Below are 23,719 nucleotides of genomic sequence, written 5' to 3' on the forward strand. Positions count from 1 at the left end.
ATGATAAATTCCTTCTTTATTTGCCAAAATTTTGTTCCGTAAAATAATTTCAAAATTTATGTTTTCATTATTTTATTGTAATTAACAAAACTACATCTTATATGAAAATTATTTCATCTTATATGAACATTGAATAGAGTAAATTTGCATGTATGAGACTTGTAGTATCTAAGCATGTGTAAAGACTATACAAAGTGAAAGTGCAACTGCCCTGAAAACGTTTTAGCCTTCTATTCGTACTGCAGTGCCGCGTGCCCGAGCAAGTTCGAATTCGAAAGAGTAAGTCGTAGACTCCCGAAATCAGTAAGAGTAACTCGGAGAGTGCAGGCATGCGCAGACCGCGTGTTAGCTCTGTCTTTCTTACTCTTCTACGGAAGATCTATAGTAAAAAAAGAAAATATTAATCCTGGCAATCCTAATAAGGATAATGGAAAACTTTTATCAAATTATTGCATTGTGATCGGTCCGTGATAGGTGTGCAAAATTCCAAGTCGATCAGATTTTTAGAAGCCAGTGAAAATTAAGGTCAAAGATTCCGTTACATACATACATACATACAACCCGAGCTAATAAAAGTGTGTTAAAAAAAACATCGCACTCAGCGATCGATTTTACATAGGATTGTATCTAATTTGGTTTTTTGTTTTTGTTTTGGCAGTACTCTGTCTCTGCAACTTCCCGGTGAACACGGATTTGTTTTTAGGGTGACGCGCCTAAGTCGAAGTCGCCTCGAAGTCGAAATCTATCTATAATTCACCTATCTACAATATATTTAAAAACTATATACAGTCTGTGTAATAGCAGCGTGACCGGCATAGCTTTGAAACTATTTGACCAATTCGATTCTAACAAACTGCATTGTATGGGCTTCGAATATTTATTATACGGAATATATGAGTATTCAATAAAATTCATAGTGTATAGCTCCTAATTGTGGTGTGCGTCTGGATGTTGTTCCGCAAAAGGAGGGTCCTACAGTCTTAAGCCGACTCCGAACGGCAGAGGATTTTTTATGAGGAGCTTGGTTGGTTGGTTGGTTTAAGTGGCGATTCGTTCATAATCCAACAACTAGCGCTTCCGCACCATTCTGTAGCCACATCCTCGTTAGCAACTTGTTTAACGGTTATTTACAGCATGGCTATACCCAGTCTGTATGGCTCAGGAGCCTTATTAGGTTGTTGACATCTAAGCCAGACAGTTTTTCGAAATTCTCGAAGAGCTTTTTCATGGCAGAAATACGCCGCCTGCCGATGGGCCATCACTATTAGAAAAAACTTTTGTATCATTTGTGTTTCATGCAGGGATGTTCGAACACTTCCGAATGGTAGTTACGCACCAACCCATTCTGATACGGGGCACAGTGTGACTTTTTTCACTTTTAGGATGCCAAAATTAATAACAGCCAAACCAATGGAGTAATTCATTTCAAATTTTGCAGTGTGGTTGCAGATACCTAAATCTGATTTGAGAATAAAAATGGGCGTGATACGCCCACTTTTTCTCCTTGCCCACATATAAGGTAAAATTTCACATAATCATATTTTCTACTTTAAAAGCATTTTCCAGTGCCAATTTAAATACAAATTGTTTAGATTTCTTAACTTTAGCTTAGAGGCTTATGACTAATATTTAAAAGATTTCATTCAGCCCCTGGGTACCTTTTTATACTACATTATACACCTCAATGAAGGAGATAATCACAAATTGTTTCAATGATAAATATGTCACTAATCTTTATTTTATTAATAGTAAGCCAATAAACAGTTTCTAAAGATTAAACATAACAAAACATAAACACTTATTCGAAAGCAATTATTCATAATACTTCTTCCTGGGCCAGCAATGCAACTACATCTTGAGGCAAGTCCCGCGCTTGGTTTTCGATGGCTTACGTAAGCTGCAAATGTAGGGATCGGATGATATTAGAAGCCTGTGCAATAAATTATCAGCGCAAGTGCTTGGTCTGGCAATAAACTTTTGTTTGGCTCTTTCGAAAGTCGAGATTTTTTCAACACAGTACCTCTTGACGGTGAAGACAAACACAGCTCTTTAAATAATATTGCGGAATTTCTCTTACCGTTTGATCTAAGTCCCATTTCTGCCGCCATTAACACTTGTTCGCTATTTGATACTGCTAAAAGACTCTTTACTTTTCTTTTCTTTGTGCGAAGAGAAGAATCGGAAAACGCCACATGTGGTCTACCTACATTGGATCTAATAGAGGATGAAGTTGATGGCCCAACATCAAGACAGTATTTTCCAAAGTCTTCACTCTTGGAAAACCAACTATAATTCCGGGCTAGAACACGGGCCTTAACTCGGCAAGACCCCTCCCACTTTGAAGAAAATTGGTAACACAGTTTTTTTATACGCTCTCCTAGCTTTTTAGTATCCACGTCTCTTCACCTTCTCTAACACCGCATCACGACGCGTTTCTTTTGAGCTCGTCAGCCAAATTTCAAAAAGTTCTTTCCGAGGAATCGCCATGAAAACTTCTTTTAAAGCTGTGGTAGCAAATTGTAGCAAAATTTTATTCCAGTATCTGAAACACAGAATCCTAAAGATCGTTTCGCTGTTAAAGAATGGACGGAACTCGATGGACCAATATAAGTTTTTCTAAGTAAAATATCAAAAATAATATTAAGCTATGGCTGTTTTAGTGATATTTTACTGAGCGGATTTGTATCGATAGTAAAAACTTTATAATCCTCTTACTTACCCCTGAAGTACAAAATTGTTGAAATTTAATCAGCAAATACTCAATTTTATGAAATTGATACTTATTCGTATTATATCTTTTGACAAACTTCACAGCGATGTTCGGATAACAAATAAAAATTATTCAATTGACGCACCGGCTTGTGTTTGTAGACGGTTATCTTTCTTAAAACTATTGTTTTGATAAATTTTGAGTACACTGTCGTAAAATTTGGTCATTTTTACACAACATACCGAAAGAAAAACATTTTCGCAGAACTTTTTTTTTTTAATTTTGGCATCCTAAAACGATAAAAAGTCACAGTGTGCGGGGGCCAGTTTTTTCGCATAGTTTGTGTCTGGTCCAAATCAAGCAAATTTGCCTTAATATGATAGCTGTTTGATGGTCCATATTTGTTTTCCTATGATTTTTTGCTTAACTATTGCCCGAGTATTTTCAAAAGGGTTAGTATTAGGCGACTGTGAAGGTCAATCCAATATTTACTATTTTCATTATACAAACCTTTGATCGTTATGTTTTTGTAAAATACAAAGTTGGTTAGTTCTTCCAATCATCTTCGCAGATGACGGTATTAATGCTTTTTGATTAATTTTATTCATCAAAACTGCATTCAAATCGGCGGTAAACACTAATAAACAACCAAATCTTTCTTCGTAGAAGTAGTTCCAAACATTAACCTTAACTGGATGTTTAACTATTTGTTGAAGTTGTGTATTATCAGCAGTGTACCAAATCCGACGTATGCAACTATTTGTCCAAAAGAAAGATTCATCCGTGAATGTTACTTTTACCCAATTCTATTCAGAATTTGACCATGAACGTTTTTTTTAATGTGTAATAATGAGAGCAGCGGTTTTTGCCAATGTGCTCCGCAATTTGAGGTCTTCGTCACGTAAACGTCTTTGAATCGTGTATTTGGAAACATTAATAACAACACTTTTCCTTAAAGCTGAAGCAGCGATAAGTTCTTTTTTTCTCACAAACAAATCAATGATCTTCTGATCTTGCTTTGGAGAGACATTTTTTGTGGACCCCGCCTGTGGAGAAGTCGTCAACGTTTTTAATTGCACCAATTTATTTATGAACGTCTTCGACTTCTTCAAATATTTTGCAGTAGAGGCACGTAAAATTTTTGGAGCTTTTGGGTGTGTACATATAACTCTGCTTCAAATCGTTTTTCATACGCTGGAATCATTTTTTAAAAGCAACGTTCGCTTTCTAAATTTCTCACACAATGGCAAATTTCAAAAAACTCCACAACATGACATAGACTGTAAATCTAATATTATTTTCATATGTCATACTCAACTTGTTTTATGTAAACCTTCAAGGCTTTCGAGTTCAACTTATACTATTTAAATTTTGATAATTGAAATATGAATATTTCATGATACAAGGTGGCTCAAAATTAACCATCCAATTTTGTTTTTGAGCAACAATCTTTTTACTAAAAAAAAACGATTTTGAGTGATGGAAATCTTTGTCTAGTTCAAAGTGTCAAATTTGACTGACGTACGACGCGATTTGCAAAAATTATAAGTCTTCCGAAAGAGCTATTAATTTAGCGCCACTTCGAATTGAATTGTATTCATCCATATTCGAATTTGCCACTGATTCATTTACTGCTAATATTCTTCCTGATTACATCTATACTTATTTGTTTATTTCTAAAATTAGTCTATGTAGGCCTGCTATAATTTTCATCAGACACTTAAATGGCAAACATGTTTAAGTTATCAGCTTGTTTGTATATTTGCAAATGTGCAGATAACATTTAGGCACAGTTTTCAAGTTCAATTTGAATATGCGCACATTCACTCATGATGTTCGTTTGTTTATTTTCTTACATTTGTATCATACATAGAAATGTATACTATAAGTGGATGGGTATTGATGCTAGCGCGTGAAATTTAGTGACAGCGCAAAAATCAGTTTAAATTAGGTTCTTGACAATGAACTTTGGACGCAAAAGATAGAAGTTGAACTTTCACAATATTGGCGAGTATTGTTTGTTTGGCTTCTACTAATATAAAGTTCAAATAAAATGTTTCTTTGTTCCAGTTAAGTGGAGACTATTCCTTTTGATATAAGCAAGTCGAAGTTTGGTATGGGCTTCAAAGCGTGCAGAGATTAGGTTTTAATCTCCTTACAGTCTGTTACATAAGAGCGTCGTCACTGTTACACGTAGATAAAAAATAAGAGCGTCCTGTTTCTTTTTCTATGACATAGCGGGCACCTCAGTCCTTCATGCTTTTTGTAAACAGTCAGCTGTCTGTCAAATTTGGTCTTCATTTGAGTGGTTTTTCGAAATGAGTGCTGTTTGCATGAAAAAGGACCCAAATTAACGCAAACTGCTGCTGCGAAATATATGGGAAAGTCGAAGCAGTTCGTTAGCAAGTGGATAAATCGCTATAAAAAGGTCGGTAACGTTGATGATTTTCCTGATCGCGGATGTGCAAGCAAAGTCTCAAAAAAAGACGGAAAAAAAATTCTCGCATTGTTCTCGAAAGATCTAACTTTGACTTTACGTGGAGCTGCTGTGAAATTGAAAGCAAAAGGTGTTGACAAATGTATCTTACGGAACGATTCGCATTTTCTGATGAATCCTCCTTCTGGGCATTTCCGAGCATCAAACACGCCTGGATAACCTCCACCAGTAGGATGCTTTAACGGTCTGTTAAACACCCCATGAAGGTCCATGGCTGGGGATGTTTCTGAAACAAAGATTTCGGAACTTTGTTCTTATTTACCAAGAATTTAAATGCCGAAAAAAGGAATAAAATATATCAAAAGGCTTTGTTACCATCTGCTAAGCAATGGTATATCAAGAAAAATGAAAAGTGGATCCTTCAAGAGGACAACGATGTGAAACATCTGAGTCAAGCGTGTAGCGAGTGGAAGGCGCAAAACGGAGTTGTCAATTTAGATTGGCCATCTCAGTCACCGGATGCAAATCCCATAGAAAATGTGTGGGTTCTGATGAAAATGCAGCCTCGCAGACGCAAGCCATGTAATTTAGATAAACTTTCTCGACAAACTCGGAAAATTTGGAGGTCTTTTCCGGTAGAATATGCAGAAAAAGTAGTGGCCGACGGTGTCAGGCCATAATTGACAATGCAGGAAATTGGGCTTGCATTGAGTATTCACGACCAAATTATCAATAAATTAGCGAATTTTCGAAAAATCAATTATTATTTATCAGTGACCACGCTCTTATGTAACATACTGTAGTTCTATCAAGAGCGAGCGGTCGTCCCTCGGATGGTAAATCTCCGACTGTATTTTCGACATGAAAAAGCACCTCAATGGAGGTGGCTTTAAACTGTAGGTTCATCCATTTGTAGAAAAAAAAACCTCCAGACGCACACCAAATATAGTAGGAGGACGAGTTTGGTCAACCATACAATAAGGGATGTATATAAATAATATTAAGAAGATATGCTCATGCAGTCTATTGAGCTTAGACCAGATCAGATATACATATCGTAGGTTTTTTTTGATGACTTGGTGATTGTAGTCAAATTGGTGCCCGATAATGGATCCAAAGAAAATACTGCTATTGCAAGCGGGGAAAATGGAAGAGGTTCTCATACATAAGTATCCGTAAGAAACTAGAGATGCCTTCTTATCTCATCATAGTCAAATATAAATTTAAATCGTCACGTCACATAAAATATCTGGTTGCTATAATTGAGGGCCGACTCAATTTTAAGCCAATGGCAGAATATAACTCAGAAAGCATCCAGAAATTACGATGCATTCTCTAGAATGCTTCGGAACGTGTGTGGGCCTAAAAGTAGCAAATGTAGGCTACGAAATAAGGTCATCACATCCACTCTGCTGTATGCAGCTCCAGTATGGGCGAAATATTTGGATATAAAAGCGTTAAAAGTAAATTAGCGATTTTTGAGCATCAAATCTGTAATTTCCTCGAAGGGTTGTTTATCAGTTGACGTTGGTGGTTGTCCAGGGCAAACTTCATCTTCAAGACTTTGTGGTCTACACTTGATCCGTAAAGAACGGATTAGATGATAATTTTCTCATTCAAAAAATGGGTGTCATTGTACTGTAGAAAATTCTCTTTTGTACAAGGTGGCATCATTAACCTTGTTTTTGAAAAGTTTTTTTACTAAATAAAATAAAATGATTTTGAGTGATGGAAGTCTTTATTTTGATCCGCTCCATTGCTTGTCTATTTGTATACTACAGCTGTCTAGTTCACAAGTGTCAAATACATATGATCGATGCACGATGCCATTTGCAAAAATTATAGATTATTCAATGGGGTGATTAATTTTGCGCCACTTTGCAGAACATTATTCGCGCATATGAATATTTTTGTATAAACGAGCATGTAAAGATGTCATCAATAGAAATTTAATCACCTATCTTTATTTTTTATAATTAAAGGTCTGCAGATATTGGAATGTGCTAGCCTTGGATGGATCAAGTTGGCAGAAGATCAATTTATTTGATTTTCAACGTGACATCGAGGTGAGTCAAAGTCATCAGGGAAAACCTACTCACCAATGAATTCATAAACTTTAAATATTCAAACATAAAAAAATGTAAAAATTTTCATGTACTCATTTAGGGTCCAGTTATTGAAAATATATCCCAACGATGTGGGGGCTTTTTGAAATTTCTTTCATTGCGCGGCTGTCAATCAGTTGTTGATAAATCAATAAGGTAATAAGAAAAGCATTGATATTAAAACTTTTTTTGGGAAAAAACTTTTATTTTCGAATGGTTTTCTCTTTATTCCACCAATTGACATTTACAAATTCTTTCAGAACATTAGCGTTTCACTGCCCCAACATAGAAAACTTGGACTTATCCGAATGCAAGAAGATCACCGATATATCGACACAGTCAATAAGCAAAAACTGTGCAAGATTAGCAGCAATCAATTTGCAATCGTGCTCTAATATAACAGATGATAGCTTAAAATATGTATCGGATGGATGTCCGGTAAGTAGATATAATTTTTGGAGTAACTATCGATAATTAATATACGAGGTGTGGCTTTAAGTAAATTAAAATTAAATAACAAAACTGAAGTACGCACGCCCAAACGACATCGACAGCAAATTGACTTTAGCGAACAGCGTTCTCTTTCATTTACAGTACCTCTCGCTTCTGTTAATTCAGTAAAGCTATAGCCTTTGTGCGTATAAGGGTTGAGTTTTTGTTTTTTTAATTGAAGTTGAAATTGAGTTTTGTTTTATACGAAGGTTAAACTTTGTAAGTCCGGAGAACCCGCAGATTGTATCTGTGGAGTTTTTCTGCTAAACAAAGTATGTGGCCTTAACAGGTTTTGATTTAAGGTTAATAAATTCTGATCTATCATAGAAAAATGTAGTATTTTATCCAACCTTTACTAAGATGGTTGCTCAAGCTATGTCTGTGATTAATGGATTAAATATTTTGAGAAAAACAAGCAATTTAGTGCCTTATAGAAAAACAAATTTACTTTGAAAGTGGGTGCCCAAACAGTGCGTTTATTGAAAAATAGTTTCGAGAGAGCCAATGCATACACGGTCAGTTTATGGACCGAGATTGGAGATTTGAATTTAAACGAAATGTTGCCAGCCATCTTGCAGATGTCAGTTAGCCGCCTCTGAGCTTCGCTTAATTTAAGCCCATTCGCTTCTTTTGTGTGGGCTGTTTTTTAAAGATGCTATACGGACGAATCCAGAAACGATCTAAGCCTTTATGACAATATCCAATGAGCTTTTCGTTAGATAGGTACAGAAATCGTCGAGGCAGGCATTACAGGGAAGTTATATTCCACAATCAAATGGAGGATTTCTTCTTCTTGATTGGCGCGATAACCGCTGACATAATTTTGGCCGAGTTTAACAAAGCGCGCCAGACGTTTCTTTCTCGTGCTAATCGGCGCCAGTTGGGTGCTCCAAGTGAAGTCAAGGGTCCTTCTCCACTTGATCACTCCAACGCAGAAGAGGCCTTCCTCTTCCTCTACTACCACCAGCTGGTACCGCCTCGAATATTTTCAAGGCCGGAGCGTTTGTATTTATTCGGATGGCATGACCCAACCAACTTAGCCGCTGGATCTTTATTCACTGCGCTATGTCTATATCGTCGTAAAGCTCATACAGCTCATTGCTCATTGCGGCCTGCGATATTCGTCCCGCTAACGTGCGAAGGTCTAAAAATCTTCCGCTGAATCTTTCTCTCAAACACTCCAAGTGACGCATCATCGGTTATAGTCATTGTCCCAGCTTCTGTGCCATATGTTAGGACGGGCATGATGAGAGCCTTGTAGAGTGTTAGTTTTGTTTGTCGAGAGAGGACTTTACTACTCAATTGCCTTCTTAGAAAAAGTAGAACTTGTTGGCAAGAGGGAGATTTACTCTTTCCAATACAGCAAAAATCATTGAAAAAGATTTAATGGTGTTTTTTTTTTTGAAAGAAACTAGCATATGGCTTAGCCTTTATTTATTAATATATTAATATATAATACTAATAAGCTCGGCTCAATCAATTTTAGGATAAATTTTATAAATAAATTTACGACTAAATTTTAAAATAAAATAATTACCTAAATGTAGCTAATATGTGTGTATATTACGAAGTAAATTCAAATCGGACCATAATATGGTTGACATCAGCCGCCGTAGCCAAACGCGTGACTACCATTCGGAATTCAGAGAAAACAACGTAGGGTCGAATCTCGGTGAAAGGCCAAAATGAAGAAAAAGTTTTTTCTATAGGGGTCGCCCCTTGGCAGGCAATGGCAAACTTCTGAGTGTATTTCTGCATGAAAAAGCTCCTCATAAAAAAAATTCTGCCGTTTGGAGTCGACTTAAAACATAGATCCCGCCATTTGTGGAACAACATCAAGACGCACGCGACAAATAGGAGAAGGAGGAGCTTGGCCAAATACCCAAAAAGGGTGTAAATGCCATATATAGTATGTATATATTATTGGTCACAGCGCCACCGATCGGAAAATGCTAAATTTATCCTGTGAATTTTAACTCAATCCGCAGGCTACTTTTACCGTTTACCGTTCACAAACAAATGGTTAAAATTTTATATATCATCTTCCACCATCACCATCTTCTTTCACCTTATTCAATTTTTGTGCTTTTACATATTTAGTCTAACAGTACTTGGTGGAATTTCATTCACATTTTGCTCCCATTCTGCATTTTTTCCAACATTCATTGATTAAATTTTATTCTACAGCCAGTATTTTGCATCCTGTTATTTTCAACTCTTCTCACATTCTGTGCAAATACGTAGCATTCTCTTTGCTAATGCTAAACTTTTAGCCTCAAATGTATTGAAATCTATTTTTGGCATATTATTCCATGTTTGTTTTTCGCAGTTTTTTACTTCCGAACCCTTTTCCACCAGAACTGAGAAATGTGAAAACTGTTGCCAAGCTCAGAATATTTTGCATTCACGCACTCGGCAGCAGTTGTGCAGACACAGCTAAAATATCCTCTCCCCTTATCTCTCATGTTTCATTTTATTGTCGAGCACTCAAAGAGGTCTGCTAATCATATTTTCAACTCTCTTTTGCATACATATACTACTAAATGCATTTCTCAAAAATAGTTTTAGTTTTCTCTTTTCCCTTCGCTCTGTTGTGAAAGAAGCATCCGTGCTTCTCACGCAATCCTCTCTGTTTATGTAGACATTTGCTGCATGTCCTTGCCCATTCAGTTTCGTAATAAACAAATAAATTGAGGCCAAGAAGAGCGCACTTGTACATGACCACTCACTCGCACACACCACCACTGTTAACCTCTACTCATTAGTACTTGGCATACATATTCAGATAGATGGATATAGTATATTCAGATATTATACGATGCCAGCAGAGTGTACTAAATTTGTTGGTATTTATACACCAAAAATTCACATAACACACATACACATGCAAACATAAGTACATATAGACCCAGTATTTCGCATTCTCAGACATTTCGCATGCCGTATACATATACTATTTTTGGCCTACTTTAAGGCGCTTTTGCTAATTTTTATCGCCGCTCAACCCGCGCTGCAATTGCACACATTTTGTGTGTATGTGTATGTACGCGTGTGTGGGTATATTTTCATTTTTCTTCGTTTGCCATTTATACATATACATTTATTTATATATAAATATGTATGTGTTGTTATATGTTGCTATTTTTGTTGGACTCTGCTGCCTACGCTTTCCATCAGCTTTTTATGAGTTTATGCCAGTTTGTGGAGCAGTCTGAATACTTGCGTACCTATGTACAAAAATTCCAATCTTCGTGTGTATGTGAGTTTTAAAAAGTTTGCTTGTGTGCTGCACATACATACATATACACATATTACAATTTGTGGGTGTTCATGTGTGGCCAAATTTTGTGGGATTTTGGAAATAGTTTTTCAAGTACTTTTATTTAAAACTGTTTTTTTTCTCCTTCGCAGGTTTGTTGATTTGCTTTGGTAAAACATGTTCCAGTCAGTCTCTAAGAGCGCTAGCCGCATGATATACATGCATATGTACTCGGAAATGGAACATTGAAATATTTCTGAATATTTTTAGCTTATACTATTTATATATATGTGTATACTTTATACATTGTATGTATATATTTATTTATTTAAAAAAAAAAATTTAACCAAGCACGAAATTGAACCTATTAGGAATAATTATTTTTCGACGGATAATACTCATCCACCCAGTTGCTGTGACTATAAATTCATTGGTGGTATGAAAAAAAGCCTGAAAAATGCTCATATTCATTGGAAGACTCGAATTATAGACTTGCTATCAAATATAATACAAGTAGATCTCATCAGAGGTCACATTGGTCATATTCTCCTATGTGCTATGGTCTTAGGTAAGAAAATACCTTCTCCAAGCTCCAGAAAGACAAGATAACGGTCCATGTATTTAGGCCAATAATGTCAATAAGTCTAATTCTTAAGCCAGCAGATTGACTGGAGTCACCAACATCAATTTTAAAGAAGTCGCGGGTAAAATATCGCCTTGCCGAAAACTTCATTTGATCTCAAACGGCTCGGTAAAATCCTTGCTGATTAAGAAGAAGCTGCAGAAGACGCGCAACGTCAGTTTGTATAGCTGAGTTAATTGTAAGTTAAGTTTATAATTAGACAAGGCGTTGATGTTGTTCTTGTAGCAGCATAAACATTCCCCATACCTATATATGTACGGGGAATGCTGCTCAGGTGACAGTCCTTGGCCGGATACAAATCTGGGTAGTTCTGGTTACGAAGAACCGACTCTCGTGGGTACGCTAGACAAGGCGTCGTACAGGCAGCTTCATTTCGTGTAGTCAAAATTGGTTCTAAAATCGACGAAAAAGTGTTCCATGGTGATTTGCTTGTCCAAGATTTTTTGCAAGATTTGACAAACTGTTGCTGATTGGCTTCTATCTTTTGCGCGGTATTTAGAAAACTTTATTCACTCCCTTATGGATTGGGTAGAGCATCTCAAATTCTAATCTTCGGGTATGTAGCCAAATCACGTCAAATTACGCTTAATATGTGGTAATAAGCGCACCACTCAGCTTAACAGGTATACCGTCAACTCCAGCGGCCTTTTTTTTCTCTTCTTTTCTTCTTGCTACTCACCTTGTTTTGGTCGAGTGGAGAGATATCATATTTTAGTCAGGGGTCTTCTTGTACAGTGTCTTGCTCAGATGAAGAGACATGAGTCAGAGTTCTTCTTCTTTGTAAGATGCAGGTTTTCCATTGCACAACGTAGAAAAGAGTTAACTCCATATCTAAAGTATACTTTGGACTTGCATTACCAAATTTTCAGTCCCTTCTTTGCGGTATCCAGCCTCGATCATTTGATTACCATACGTTCCCCGGACAGTCGGTTCTACGTTACCGGAACGACCCGGATTTAGTATATATCCGGTCAAGGACTGTCACTCTAGCAGCACTTCTCGTACAGGTATGGGGAATGTTTTTGCTGCTACAACAACATTTGATTGTCATATATTAGTTTTTCGTAATCTCGCAAAGTATCGATCAAACAATTTAAAGTTTATGCTCGTTGTAAAGGTGACATTTCACACTAAACAAAGTCTTTTCATGTTTTTTTTTTAAGTTCCATTTAGTTGTGAGTTACAGTTGCTAGCAATGGAAGTCAACAAAGACAAAAATCGGTACATTTTAAAGTTTTTCTTTGATAAAGGCAGGCAGGATAAAGGTGAATGGTGCTTATGGTGCCGATACTGTATCAACTAATTACGTGCAATTTTGATTTCGTCGATTTCGTTCAGACATCGGAGATTTGCCATTGCCTAATTGCCGCTACTACATAAAAACTTGCTTCCAACATTTCAGTGTTTCGTGTCCACAGTGGGTTTCGAAACCGGGCACTACCGAGAGTAAACCCATTCTGCATCTCAATCTCTGCGTACTCGCGTCTTTCTGCCTCCCTTTTTCTTTTAAAAGACGCTTTTCTCTCTCCGTTTCGTTCAATTGCAATTTAATGACTAATTCACTTTAATTTATTTTATCTTATTAAATTGTTATTTCAAAATATATTATTTTCTATTTAATTTTTGGTCTTTAATTTTAATTTATATGCCTAAGCTTACATATGTATGTGTGTAAATACTACCTAATAACCTTGCTTATGCAACCACGCTTCCATATACATATGTAGTTCAAGTGTTTAAGTATGTATAGAATTTGTGAATACGTATGTACGTATGTATGCATATAAGGCATATAAATGTGAATGATAATTTCCTGCTTTCATTGCATTGGCCCACTTTCGAGCTGAACCATGTTGAATTTATATACACCATTATTTAGTTCATCGATAAGTACACTAAAACTAAAGTACCACACAAATACATACATATGTACATATGTATGTACATAGGAAAACATTATGTATTTGTTCAGTACATAGAATCTATAACTAACAGTACAAACGGCTGTGACTAATCTTTCATTCTGTCAAAATGAATTTTTTTATTGTCACACTCCCTGACACTTGTAAAACTACCCCTTTGAAATTTCAAATTGAACGCTGTTTATTTCATTTTACTTGCACAAACGCCTACAAGTATGCAATAATTTTTTTCTTTCCAACGTTTCTTAAACTTGTTGACTTTTTACCGACATATGAACGGTGTTACTTACTTTTGGGCACATATGATTTTTATTGCATGCATTGTGCCTACTTACACACGTATGTATATGCATATGTATATGTGCACACACTCTCCTAAGAGTTCTTCCACTCCTTGTTTTGGTTATGGTTTCGAATTTTTTCACACGCTCCATTCGACGAATATCTGTTTTATAATGCAATCAACTCGTGTCACATTTTGTCGTCTTGGTAATAGACTAGGTTGTATTGTAGTAGAAGAGTGCCATCAAGTCGAGGAAGGTGCTATGAAGACGCAATAGCACCATTTCAATGTCCTTCGTGTAGGTTGGTTCTGTGCATACTTATGCACAGACGAGTGGCTGTAGCCATTGCTTTACGTGTATATGTATGTACACATAGTTGTCCCACATTTTCCAGATCCATGGTCTCGCTATGCACATAAGTGCCATATTTCATTATATACTCGTATATGCATATACTGCTATTTATGTATGTATATACCTATGTATACTTTCATATATATACAAAGATTATGAAAAGATTTTCACTTTCATACTTGCTTTTTTATTTTAGTTCTACATACATATACATTAATATGGGTAGATAAAAGTATGTGTTGCCTTGTTCTCCTTTAGTTTTCTTTCCTTTCCTCTATCTTTTCACTTTTCACTTGTATTTTAATTTTATTTTTATTTTTCCCCCTTTGGAAACGAAGGGTTATCAACTGCCTTGTGTATCAACAGTTGTTGCTATTCTTGGAATTTTTCTGTTGCTGTTTTTAAAATGCTACTAATATATGCGCATATGTGCAAATATAGTATGTTGGTATGCAGACACCCCGCTGTTGCGCTATTCGCGACCTCTTCCGCTATTACATTCACCTACTTTCCCTTCGTTGCCTGTTAGCGTTCAAGGCCAATAGACCAAACAACTAACCAACCAACCGACTACGGAGCCAACCAACAGCCATCATCCCAAATACATATATGTATGTATGCACATATATAACAATGCAATCCATTGCTCCCACTCATGGTGACAAATAAAGTGAAACTTTGGTTATGTGCCAACGTCGCTAACAGCGATGTCAGTCATACCCGCTAGTGGTAGTGCTGCTGATGACCAGCTCTATTTGTTTCTCGATATCCGTAAGCGTGGCATTAGTGTGTGTCTGTTGGGATCAATAATGAATTTTTCTGCATTCATACTTTGGCATTTGTTTTTTGTTTTTTGTGCTCTGTGAAAGTGGTTCGATTGTACGCCTCCGGGTATGCAATTTGCTTGCATTGTATGTACATAATTGTTGGTTTTTCTTTACTTTTCCTGTAAAATTGTATTTTCCGTTTTTCCTTGTCATTCTGTGCTTTGTGCTGTTGCAATGTCTCTCGCTATGCAAAAACAGCTGATTTCCTTTATTGTTTTCCTTTTGCGACCAAAGCAATTTATCAGAGGTGTTGCATACTTTTGGGCTAACAGGCTTTGGGCGTGATATATTGAAGGAGGCATTTTGCGTGTATGCATACAATGTTTAAGTGGTAGGTTTGGTTTCATATCAATACATAGTATAATATAATATACAGGGTATTTCAAGTTCGAATTTCTTTCATACCAGTGTTTTGTGCTTTGGCAGCTGCCTGAGTGCATTGGCGTCTCTTTCGGCATACATTCATAGGTGTATGTTGATAATGTTTCTTTCAGCTATTATTGATGGTATGGATACCGAAGGTAGATAGTTTCAAGAAAGCCACACGGCCAACGTAACATTCAATTTATTGCAAACTAAATTCCGGGGAATCAGCTTGAAACAGTAGGTCCCTCCATTTGTGGAATGACATCAAGACGCACGCCACAAATAGGAGGAGGAGCTCGTCCAAATACCCAAAAAGGGTGTACGCGCCAATTATATATACATACATATATATATATATATATAAATTCCGGGGGACAATAATTTACCGATATTCTATAGCAATTTAGTCACTAAAATGCCTTATGTGTAAACTGCTTTCTGATATATTTTCGTACTATAAATATAGAAGGCTCATACGAGCTTTGCAGTTCACCGCAGCACTAATAAGTGTGTGAACTGTTCTGGCCCATGCCCCATTAAAATTTTGATTAATCGAAACAGTGGTGGAAGGCGCTTTTTGACAGCTTTTTCCTTAGCCATGCCACTTTCCCTTTCACGGTTCCAACGGATTCGGAGAAACATTTAAGAATCGGCGCCAGATAACGCAAATGATCTAACACTGGAATGCCATATTTGACCAAAAACTTCTTAACAATCAAAACGGAATTACTTACATTTTTGCGGCGAAGCGAAGTGAAACAACACAACAATTCTAATGCAACCGAGGGCTATGGCTATACTGATTTGCTTACAGGAGCGAGAGGTACCGCATTCGAGAGAAAAGAGTTCTCGCTAATCAGCTGGGAAGTGCAGGCGTTCGGCGCGTGCGTACTGCATCTATGCTACAACTCGTATGCCTTATGTCTATATTTTATTAGCACAGTAATTTTTTTCCAATCCTCCTTATTATGCAGATATTTTGCATTTTATATAATTTTATTAACGCCGACGACTTTTTCTTTCAGAACTTACTTGAAATCAACATTTCTTGGTGTCATTTAATCTCAGAGAATGGCGTTGAGGCCTTGGCGCGTGGCTGTAAAAGGCTGCGCAAATTCTGCAGCAAAGGTTGTAAACAGGTCAACGACAATGCCATCACCTGCCTGGCCAGATTCTGTCACGACCTAATGGTGCTCAATTTACACAGCTGCGAGGTAAAAAACAAATATTAAACCAAATTAGAAGTTAATTAATCAAATTAAAAATATAAACTTATCATATTTTTACTTTACAGTCAGTCACCGATGCCTCGATACGACAGATCGCAGCGAATTGTCCTAAAATGCAGAAGCTTTGCGTTTCGAAATGTGCCGAACTCACTGATCACTCGCTCATGGCTCTCTCGCAGAACAATCCGCTGCTGAACACACTCGAAGCATCCGGCTGTCGTAACTTTACTGATATCGGTTTTCAGGCATTGGGCAAGAATTGCAAATATTTAGAACGCATGGACTTGGAGGAGTGCAATCAGATAACAGACTCGACGCTGGCGCATCTGGCTACAGGTTGTCCCAGTTTAGAGAAACTGGTATGCACAAATTTGAAGAAGTTGTATTTGAAGTGCCTGCAAGTTCTTTATATTAATAATTTTAAATTTATATTTGTTCAGACCTTGTCGCATTGTGAGCTTATCACAGACGATGGCATACGTCAGCTGGCGGCTGGTAGTTGTGCAGCTGAAAGTTTATCCGTCCTCGAATTGGATAATTGTCCATTAATCACCGATCGTACATTAGAGCATTTAGTATCTTGTCACAATTTACAAAGAATCGAGCTATTTGACTGCCAAATGATATCGAGAGCAGCAATACGAAAATTAAAGGTGCGTGCAAAATTTTTGTGAGTGAAAACAAAGAAAAAAAAATAAAAATGACGCGCGCATTTGAATACAAGAGTATTATAATTTTGTTCACGTGGCGGTTGTACGTAACAGCATAAAATAATCGAGATAGATATAGAGATGTACCTAGTCCTGCCATAAGTTCTGTTACAAGTTAAGTTCGTTGTAGATATGAAATTATAATACTTTTTTTAATGAAGTTAATTTTATTTAATCACATAAATATTAAAAAACAAAATTTTAATTGTCATTCAAAATGGTCACCATATGCTTTTACACAGGCCTTCGAACGATTAGGCCATTAAGCTATTGCAGCACGCACAGTTCCCATGAATATTGATGCCGCTCGAACCAAAGATTTTTTGGTACTCTCCAAATTTCTGGAAGGTCTTCGACAGGCTATGTTCTCCAATTCTGGTCACAAACTGTAGTCCAATTTTCTGCGACTATGAATATTGTTATTTAGCCACTGCTGGGGGATTTTACCTTATGTCTTTAATATTTTGACACATAGTATATATGAGAAGGCATATTTGTATAGGTGGCACAAAATTAATCATCATTAGTTTTGTTTTTTAAATCATTTTTTTTTTTACTAAATAACAAAACAAGCTAAATTGTTGGAGTAGAGTTCGCTGCCACGTCATCGGAGATTCGGCGGCAGAATTTTTTTATATATTCAGTTGATTCAATCCTAACACAACAAGGATAAACCATATAACTATTAGTGCTAGTCACAGTAGGTTCCAATTTTCATGGTAAAATTAATGATAAATTCTACCCGCTCATTTCACACATATTCTTATAGACTAGACAGACGCAGAGTTAATCGGGATTACCGGCGCGTTTAAAATGGTAGTGTGACAGACGGTTGTTGTGCAGATTAGCGAACAGCTGATTTGTTTATCGGATAGTTTTGTCAGTAAAAGATGGATCGCAGGCGAAACATTATGTTACTGCCCTGATACTAAAAAATAATAGTTTATTGAAAAAATATTTTAAATTGCTATTTCTCAAACTGCTCCGCAATATCAAAACAATTAATGAAGTTTCGAACGTGTTAGTGCAAACTTCAATTGCACACAGTCTTTCTTGATTTTCATTTTAAAAAGTCTGATTATTTTTCATTCTCATTAGATATTAACTGTCATTATTCGGCAATGTTGCCATTGAAAATTCCCAAAAAAATTAGAATTAAGTCTAGAGTTGCACTTAATTCGTGAGATAATTCCGAATTAAGTCGTTAATACCGATTAACGCCACCATCTGTCTAGGCTATTACGCTCGTCTAATGAGTTGTGTCCAGACGGCAACGAAGTAGCATGAGCGCAGACTCTGTTGATTTGTTTTTGTATATCACCAGTAAAATAACAGTTTTGTCGTAAACAAACCGCTATCGCATCCCAAAATAGCGTCAGTAAGCCAGCTGATTCCTTCAAATTTGCTGAGAGGCGGTTAACGGTCTGATGTTGGCCACTCTTTCTACATTCTTTCCTTAAATAGTTTATATTATTTTTTAACAACCTGTACGTTCTATATGCTATATTCTTGTATATGTGTAGATTATTTCCTAATTTAATTGCTTTTGGTTTTTTTTCTCACCTTCTAGAATCATCTACCAAATATTAAGGTACACGCCTATTTTGCACCAGTAACACCGCCACCAGTCACCACTGGACATCGCCCACGGTATTGTCGCTGTTGTGAGATTCTCTGAGATTCGGCCATCGGCTTCGCCAGGAAATTCTTGTGCAAGGGCCCTACTGACTGATGTTTGTATATATTTACTAGTACGTTTCTAATTGTTCTGACGATCATTATGACATCGCTAACACTCATGTATCTCTTCTCAATGATTTACTATGTTTTTTGAAAATTAACTAAAAATGCTAAAATGGCAACATACAACAAAAACAACAAGAAGAAGAACTATAACAAGTATCACAATAAAAAAAGCAAAAACGCCACTAAAATTGCAAGAAAGATTTGTGTGCGAAAGGCAAAGGCAAAGGCAAAGCAAAAGCAAGCCAAGCAAAGACAAAACAAAGCAAAGCAAAGCAAAAAATGTATTAACGAAATGAAAAATGTTAAATAAAAATTTGTAAACGAAATTGATGTAATAAACGAAAGGCAAGGCTTGGAAAGATATATACATATATACAGAAAAGAAAACAAAAGCAAAGAAATGTAAACAACGCATTTAAATGAATGTGTGCGTATTGAATGCAGCAATGATTAGACGTAGATATACATACAAGTAATTAATTTAAAAACAAAATAATTGAAACAAACTCTCTTAGTTTGCAAGACATGCCAACTTTGAAAATTTGATAAGGCAAAGGTAAAGGTAGGCGAAATATTTTGGAAATGCGGAAAAGTTGGGGATTTTAACGAAATTCTAAAATCAAAATATAATGCACAAAGCAAAATTAAAATCGAAAAAGACTTAAACATTTAAAGTGAAAACTCAAATACATACATATGTATGTAGTTAATTGATAATTGATTGAAATTTTAAGGTAAAAATCATTGGCTGCTGACAAAAACCAACAACAAAACAAAAAAAAAAAGAAGAAATTAAGAAGCTTTGGCGTTTGACGCTTTCCATTACTATTTGCAATTTTACACATTTAACTACATACAAATATTTTTTATTTCTGCTGCGCATACAAAAATAAAAGTAGTGAGTATTAGAACATAGAGCAATATTCCTTGATTGAAAATTGAGAAGCTAAATGCGGTTGGAGAGTTGGTGAGGTGTAGGGAAATGTTTGTGATTTTATGCGATTTTGCCTGTATTTATACATACATATACATACATAAATATATCATTTTGTGTTATTTCTGTTTTTTTTTTATTATAATTTTTACACATTTTCGTTACATGTTTTAGTTTAAAAAGCGAAATTTTATGTACATAACTACATATACATACATTTGAATGTAAAGAGCTAATGTTTATAGGTTTTACATAAAAAAAATTGCGTAAAGGCACTAATCCATACATATATGCATACACATAAGCATACATACATACACATATTGAAATTACATAAATTTGAATCGCTCTTGCGATGAGTATGAGACAAAATGTATATATACATACATATAATATATACATACATACACATACATACAACTAAAATTTCATACACATATGCATATATCATATATGTAGCACCCACAAACCTATGTGAGAGTTTCGGGAGGGACTCATTTAACAAATTTAATTTAGAAATTATCTTACTTACATTTGTATAATCCGGGGGTCTTTTGAAAAGTCCGTGCAAAAATAAAAAACTACTTAATTGTTTGGGTTAAAACTTTCTTATTGTTCAACATAGTCTCCTTTAAGGCTTATGCACTTCGTTCAACGCTATTCCAGTTTGTTGATCCCCTCCGAATAATCGGATGTGTCCAAGTCTGAAAAATAGCCATTCGTTTCTGCAAACATTTCCATATTTGAATCAAATCTTATTCCCGCCAGACATTTCTGCAAATTGGGGAACAAATAGTAGTCCGAGGGATAGGAGGGAATCAAGCCTGGTAGGATGTGTAACGAGTTGGAACCCTATTTCCATTAATTGGGCGGCCACAACTACTGAGGCGTGAGCTGGTGTGTTGTCGTGGTGGAAAAGGAAAATCACTCGACTTTCTCGATTTAAACGAATGCCAACCACAAATAAATAGACCGATCTGGCTGAAACTTGGTGTGTGTTCTTCCGAGAGATACTACTAACTAAGCATAACCTCGATACGCGCCAGTAGTGCCATCTCTCTGATTTTGAATGAACTTTTCAAGCGACCCTCCTACGTTTAAACCGGTTTTTAGTTTTGTCATAGTTTATAATTTTATGTAGATTTTCGTATTAAAATTTTATTATTTTATTATTAAATTTTACTTGAAAACCGGAATATAATTTTTATAAATTTAATCCCTTTTTTATAAAATAAAAGCAAATACCTGATGATTATGCTTATACCATAGTGCAAGGCGAATCTATTAAAGATGGCACTAGACCAACAACAATGTTTTGCACATTAGAATGTCACGGCAAAAGAACGTGGGGTAGTATAAAATTGAACGGCTATTCGTCATTTCGTTTTTGATTTTTCAAATTAATTGGACTACTGCTATCACCTTTAATAGAATCGCCTTGCCATAGTGTAACGATACATACCTACAAAATGGGCCAGCCAGTTTGATGTACGCATATTTGCAGTTTCCGTATTTTCATTTCTGATTTTAACTTTATATATTAAATAAAGTTCTGAGGGTTTCCTCATTTTGTATTAATTGAGCTAAATACATTCCAAATGATTTTTGATAATATGAGCTTTTCAATTTAGATTCTCGAACATCACACCAGTCGTTTAATTTTAAATTTAATTTTTTTTTTTGTATAATGACTGTATTACTGCCAAGTCTGCGTACTGAAAGCGAATGCCATTACTGTCTGGCAAAATTTATATTATTACACTATGGCTTATACCTATGGGGATCGCAACTGATCTAAATTATACTAAAATTATATAAGTTTATTTTTTATTTACAAATCTGGACTTGGAATATTTCACACGAGCTTAAATTTGTTAATTGTTCAATTTCTATGAGCCATGCTGCTATTTGACTACCAATTTGGGTGTAACTATAATTTTCAAGCAGCTCAAAACAAAAACAGTTCCACTTGGTCTTTTATTTGTAATAAGAGATGAATCCATGTTTTTGATTTAATACAACCTTTTTATGAACTCCATATAAATGATAATTCATCCCCATGAAAAACTGCGCAAATTTCTATTCCTTCTTATAGTGAATTTTGCTTTGTTCAAAAAGTGCGTGAGAATGTTTTCACATGCAAAATTTATCTTGAGAAGAAAAAATTTTACATTTTCACATAGAGTTCGCATGTTTTTAAGATTTTCACAATTTACATCAAATGTATCGTTAAATAAGGGGTAACATGTCCGTTACAATAATGTCTTTACTTATATCAAATTTAAATTTTTGAAGAATTTAAAGAGTTCCAAAGCATTTTAAATTATCGTCGCATATATCATTGTGATTACAATCAAGCACTTTCAATCGTAATTCTCTATATATATGCATATATATCCTTTTTTTTTATAATATTCACTTATTTTCGACCGTTAGAGATGGATGAGTTCCTATTATACAATCGAATCTTTTATGGCTACAATTAGCCCTTACGGCGCTGAAAAAAATTACTAAGCAATGCTCTACTTTGTGTCCTAAGCACACCCGCGATCGATTGAAAATAAACTGTCCTGAACCGTGCAATAAACGTCAAAGATTATACATATACGAGTAAAACTCAGAAAAGAGAACCGAAGTGCAAAAGACAAGTTAGGCCTTATTCTCTTTTAAGACTCGCGCTAGCGTTAAAAATAAAACTCTCGCATACCAAATAATAAAGTTTTAGAGCTTTAACGTATAGCTAAGGGAGAGACCGAAGAAAACTCGCCATTGAGTAAAAACTAAAGCTCTCGCAGTTGGAATCGCACGTGAATGATGGTGCAAAAAACAGGCCATGCGAAAAGCATAAAAAAGCAGAGCTTATAGTTATTGCGCGAATTCAAATTGAAAGTTGTTAGGTCGCGATATATGTAATTGATTTTATAAATTTCCAAAAAACAAAAAAAAAATGTCCAGATTCTTTTATGCTTTTAAAGCAACAACAAGCTAGATCATATTTTGTATTTTTTCATTTCCATATGTCGAATTACATAAATAATCATCCAATTAATGATTTTTAGATGTAATGAGTAAACTACTTTTAGAGAAAGGTACTTTCCAAAAACATCTTTAATAAATGCTGTAAGTTTAACAAACCTTAATATTTCGTTAACGTTTAGTGAAAATTTCATTTTTTGATTCTATAAAAAAAAATAATAATTTTTTATAAGCAAATGCGCTATTTTCGTGCACTCTCTCACACATACTTATATACAATTACATACATACATGCATACACACAACGTCTGGCGCTTAATATCCCTTAATGCTTGACATATTTGTGGAATAGAGATTAATTTTGCAACGAAAATATGTTAGGAAAAACAATTTTTTCATAAATAAAGGTTTAGGTGGTTGATTATTTATTTTTTTATGAATTTTTTTTTGCAATTTTCACTTTTTTGTTTTGTTATTTTTTAATTTTTTGTTTTAATATTAAAATTTTTTTTTATCATATCATCTACATACTCACACTTCACAATGATGTTTAGTGCGAAAACCAGCAGCTAAATACAAAATACAATATTATTTGCTAATTTGCTAAAACAGCAACAACAAAACCCTTTGAAAAAGTGTGATGAGAAACACAATGTATGGAATTGTGTGAAAAGCAGGCGTACGTTTTCATAAAAAGGCCGACACACACATATATATACGTATAT

At 35.4% G+C, this 23,719-nt stretch overlaps 1 protein-coding gene across 3 annotated transcripts in view; it reads left to right on the forward strand.

The window, feature by feature from the left end:
* LOC129246274 (F-box/LRR-repeat protein 20) overlaps positions 1-20,140 on the forward strand; it is an 85,053-nt gene extending 64,913 nt beyond the window's left edge. The window contains exons 3-10 of one of the 3 annotated variants that reach the window (XR_008582455.1): positions 7,130-7,213; positions 7,314-7,408; positions 7,513-7,690; positions 16,425-16,613; positions 16,694-16,987; positions 17,069-17,281; positions 18,909-19,089; positions 19,221-20,140. Coding sequence is in view for 1 of the 3 variants with exons in the window: in XM_054884965.1 (XP_054740940.1) it covers positions 7,130-7,213; positions 7,314-7,408; positions 7,513-7,690; positions 16,425-16,613; positions 16,694-16,987; positions 17,069-17,281; positions 18,909-19,016 (1,161 nt within the window). In the remaining 2 variants the exon portion in view is untranslated. Of the gene's footprint in view, positions 1-7,129; positions 7,214-7,313; positions 7,409-7,512; positions 7,691-16,424; positions 16,614-16,693; positions 16,988-17,068; positions 17,282-18,908 lie in introns of all 3 variants that reach the window. The other 2 variants (XR_008582454.1, XM_054884965.1) reach the window with 2 other exon arrangements.
* The last annotated feature ends 3,579 nt before the right edge of the window (positions 20,141-23,719 follow it).

The sequence above is a fragment of the Anastrepha obliqua genome, chromosome 4 (assembly GCF_027943255.1).
Source record: "Anastrepha obliqua isolate idAnaObli1 chromosome 4, idAnaObli1_1.0, whole genome shotgun sequence".
Lineage (NCBI taxonomy): Eukaryota > Metazoa > Arthropoda > Insecta > Diptera > Tephritidae > Anastrepha > Anastrepha obliqua.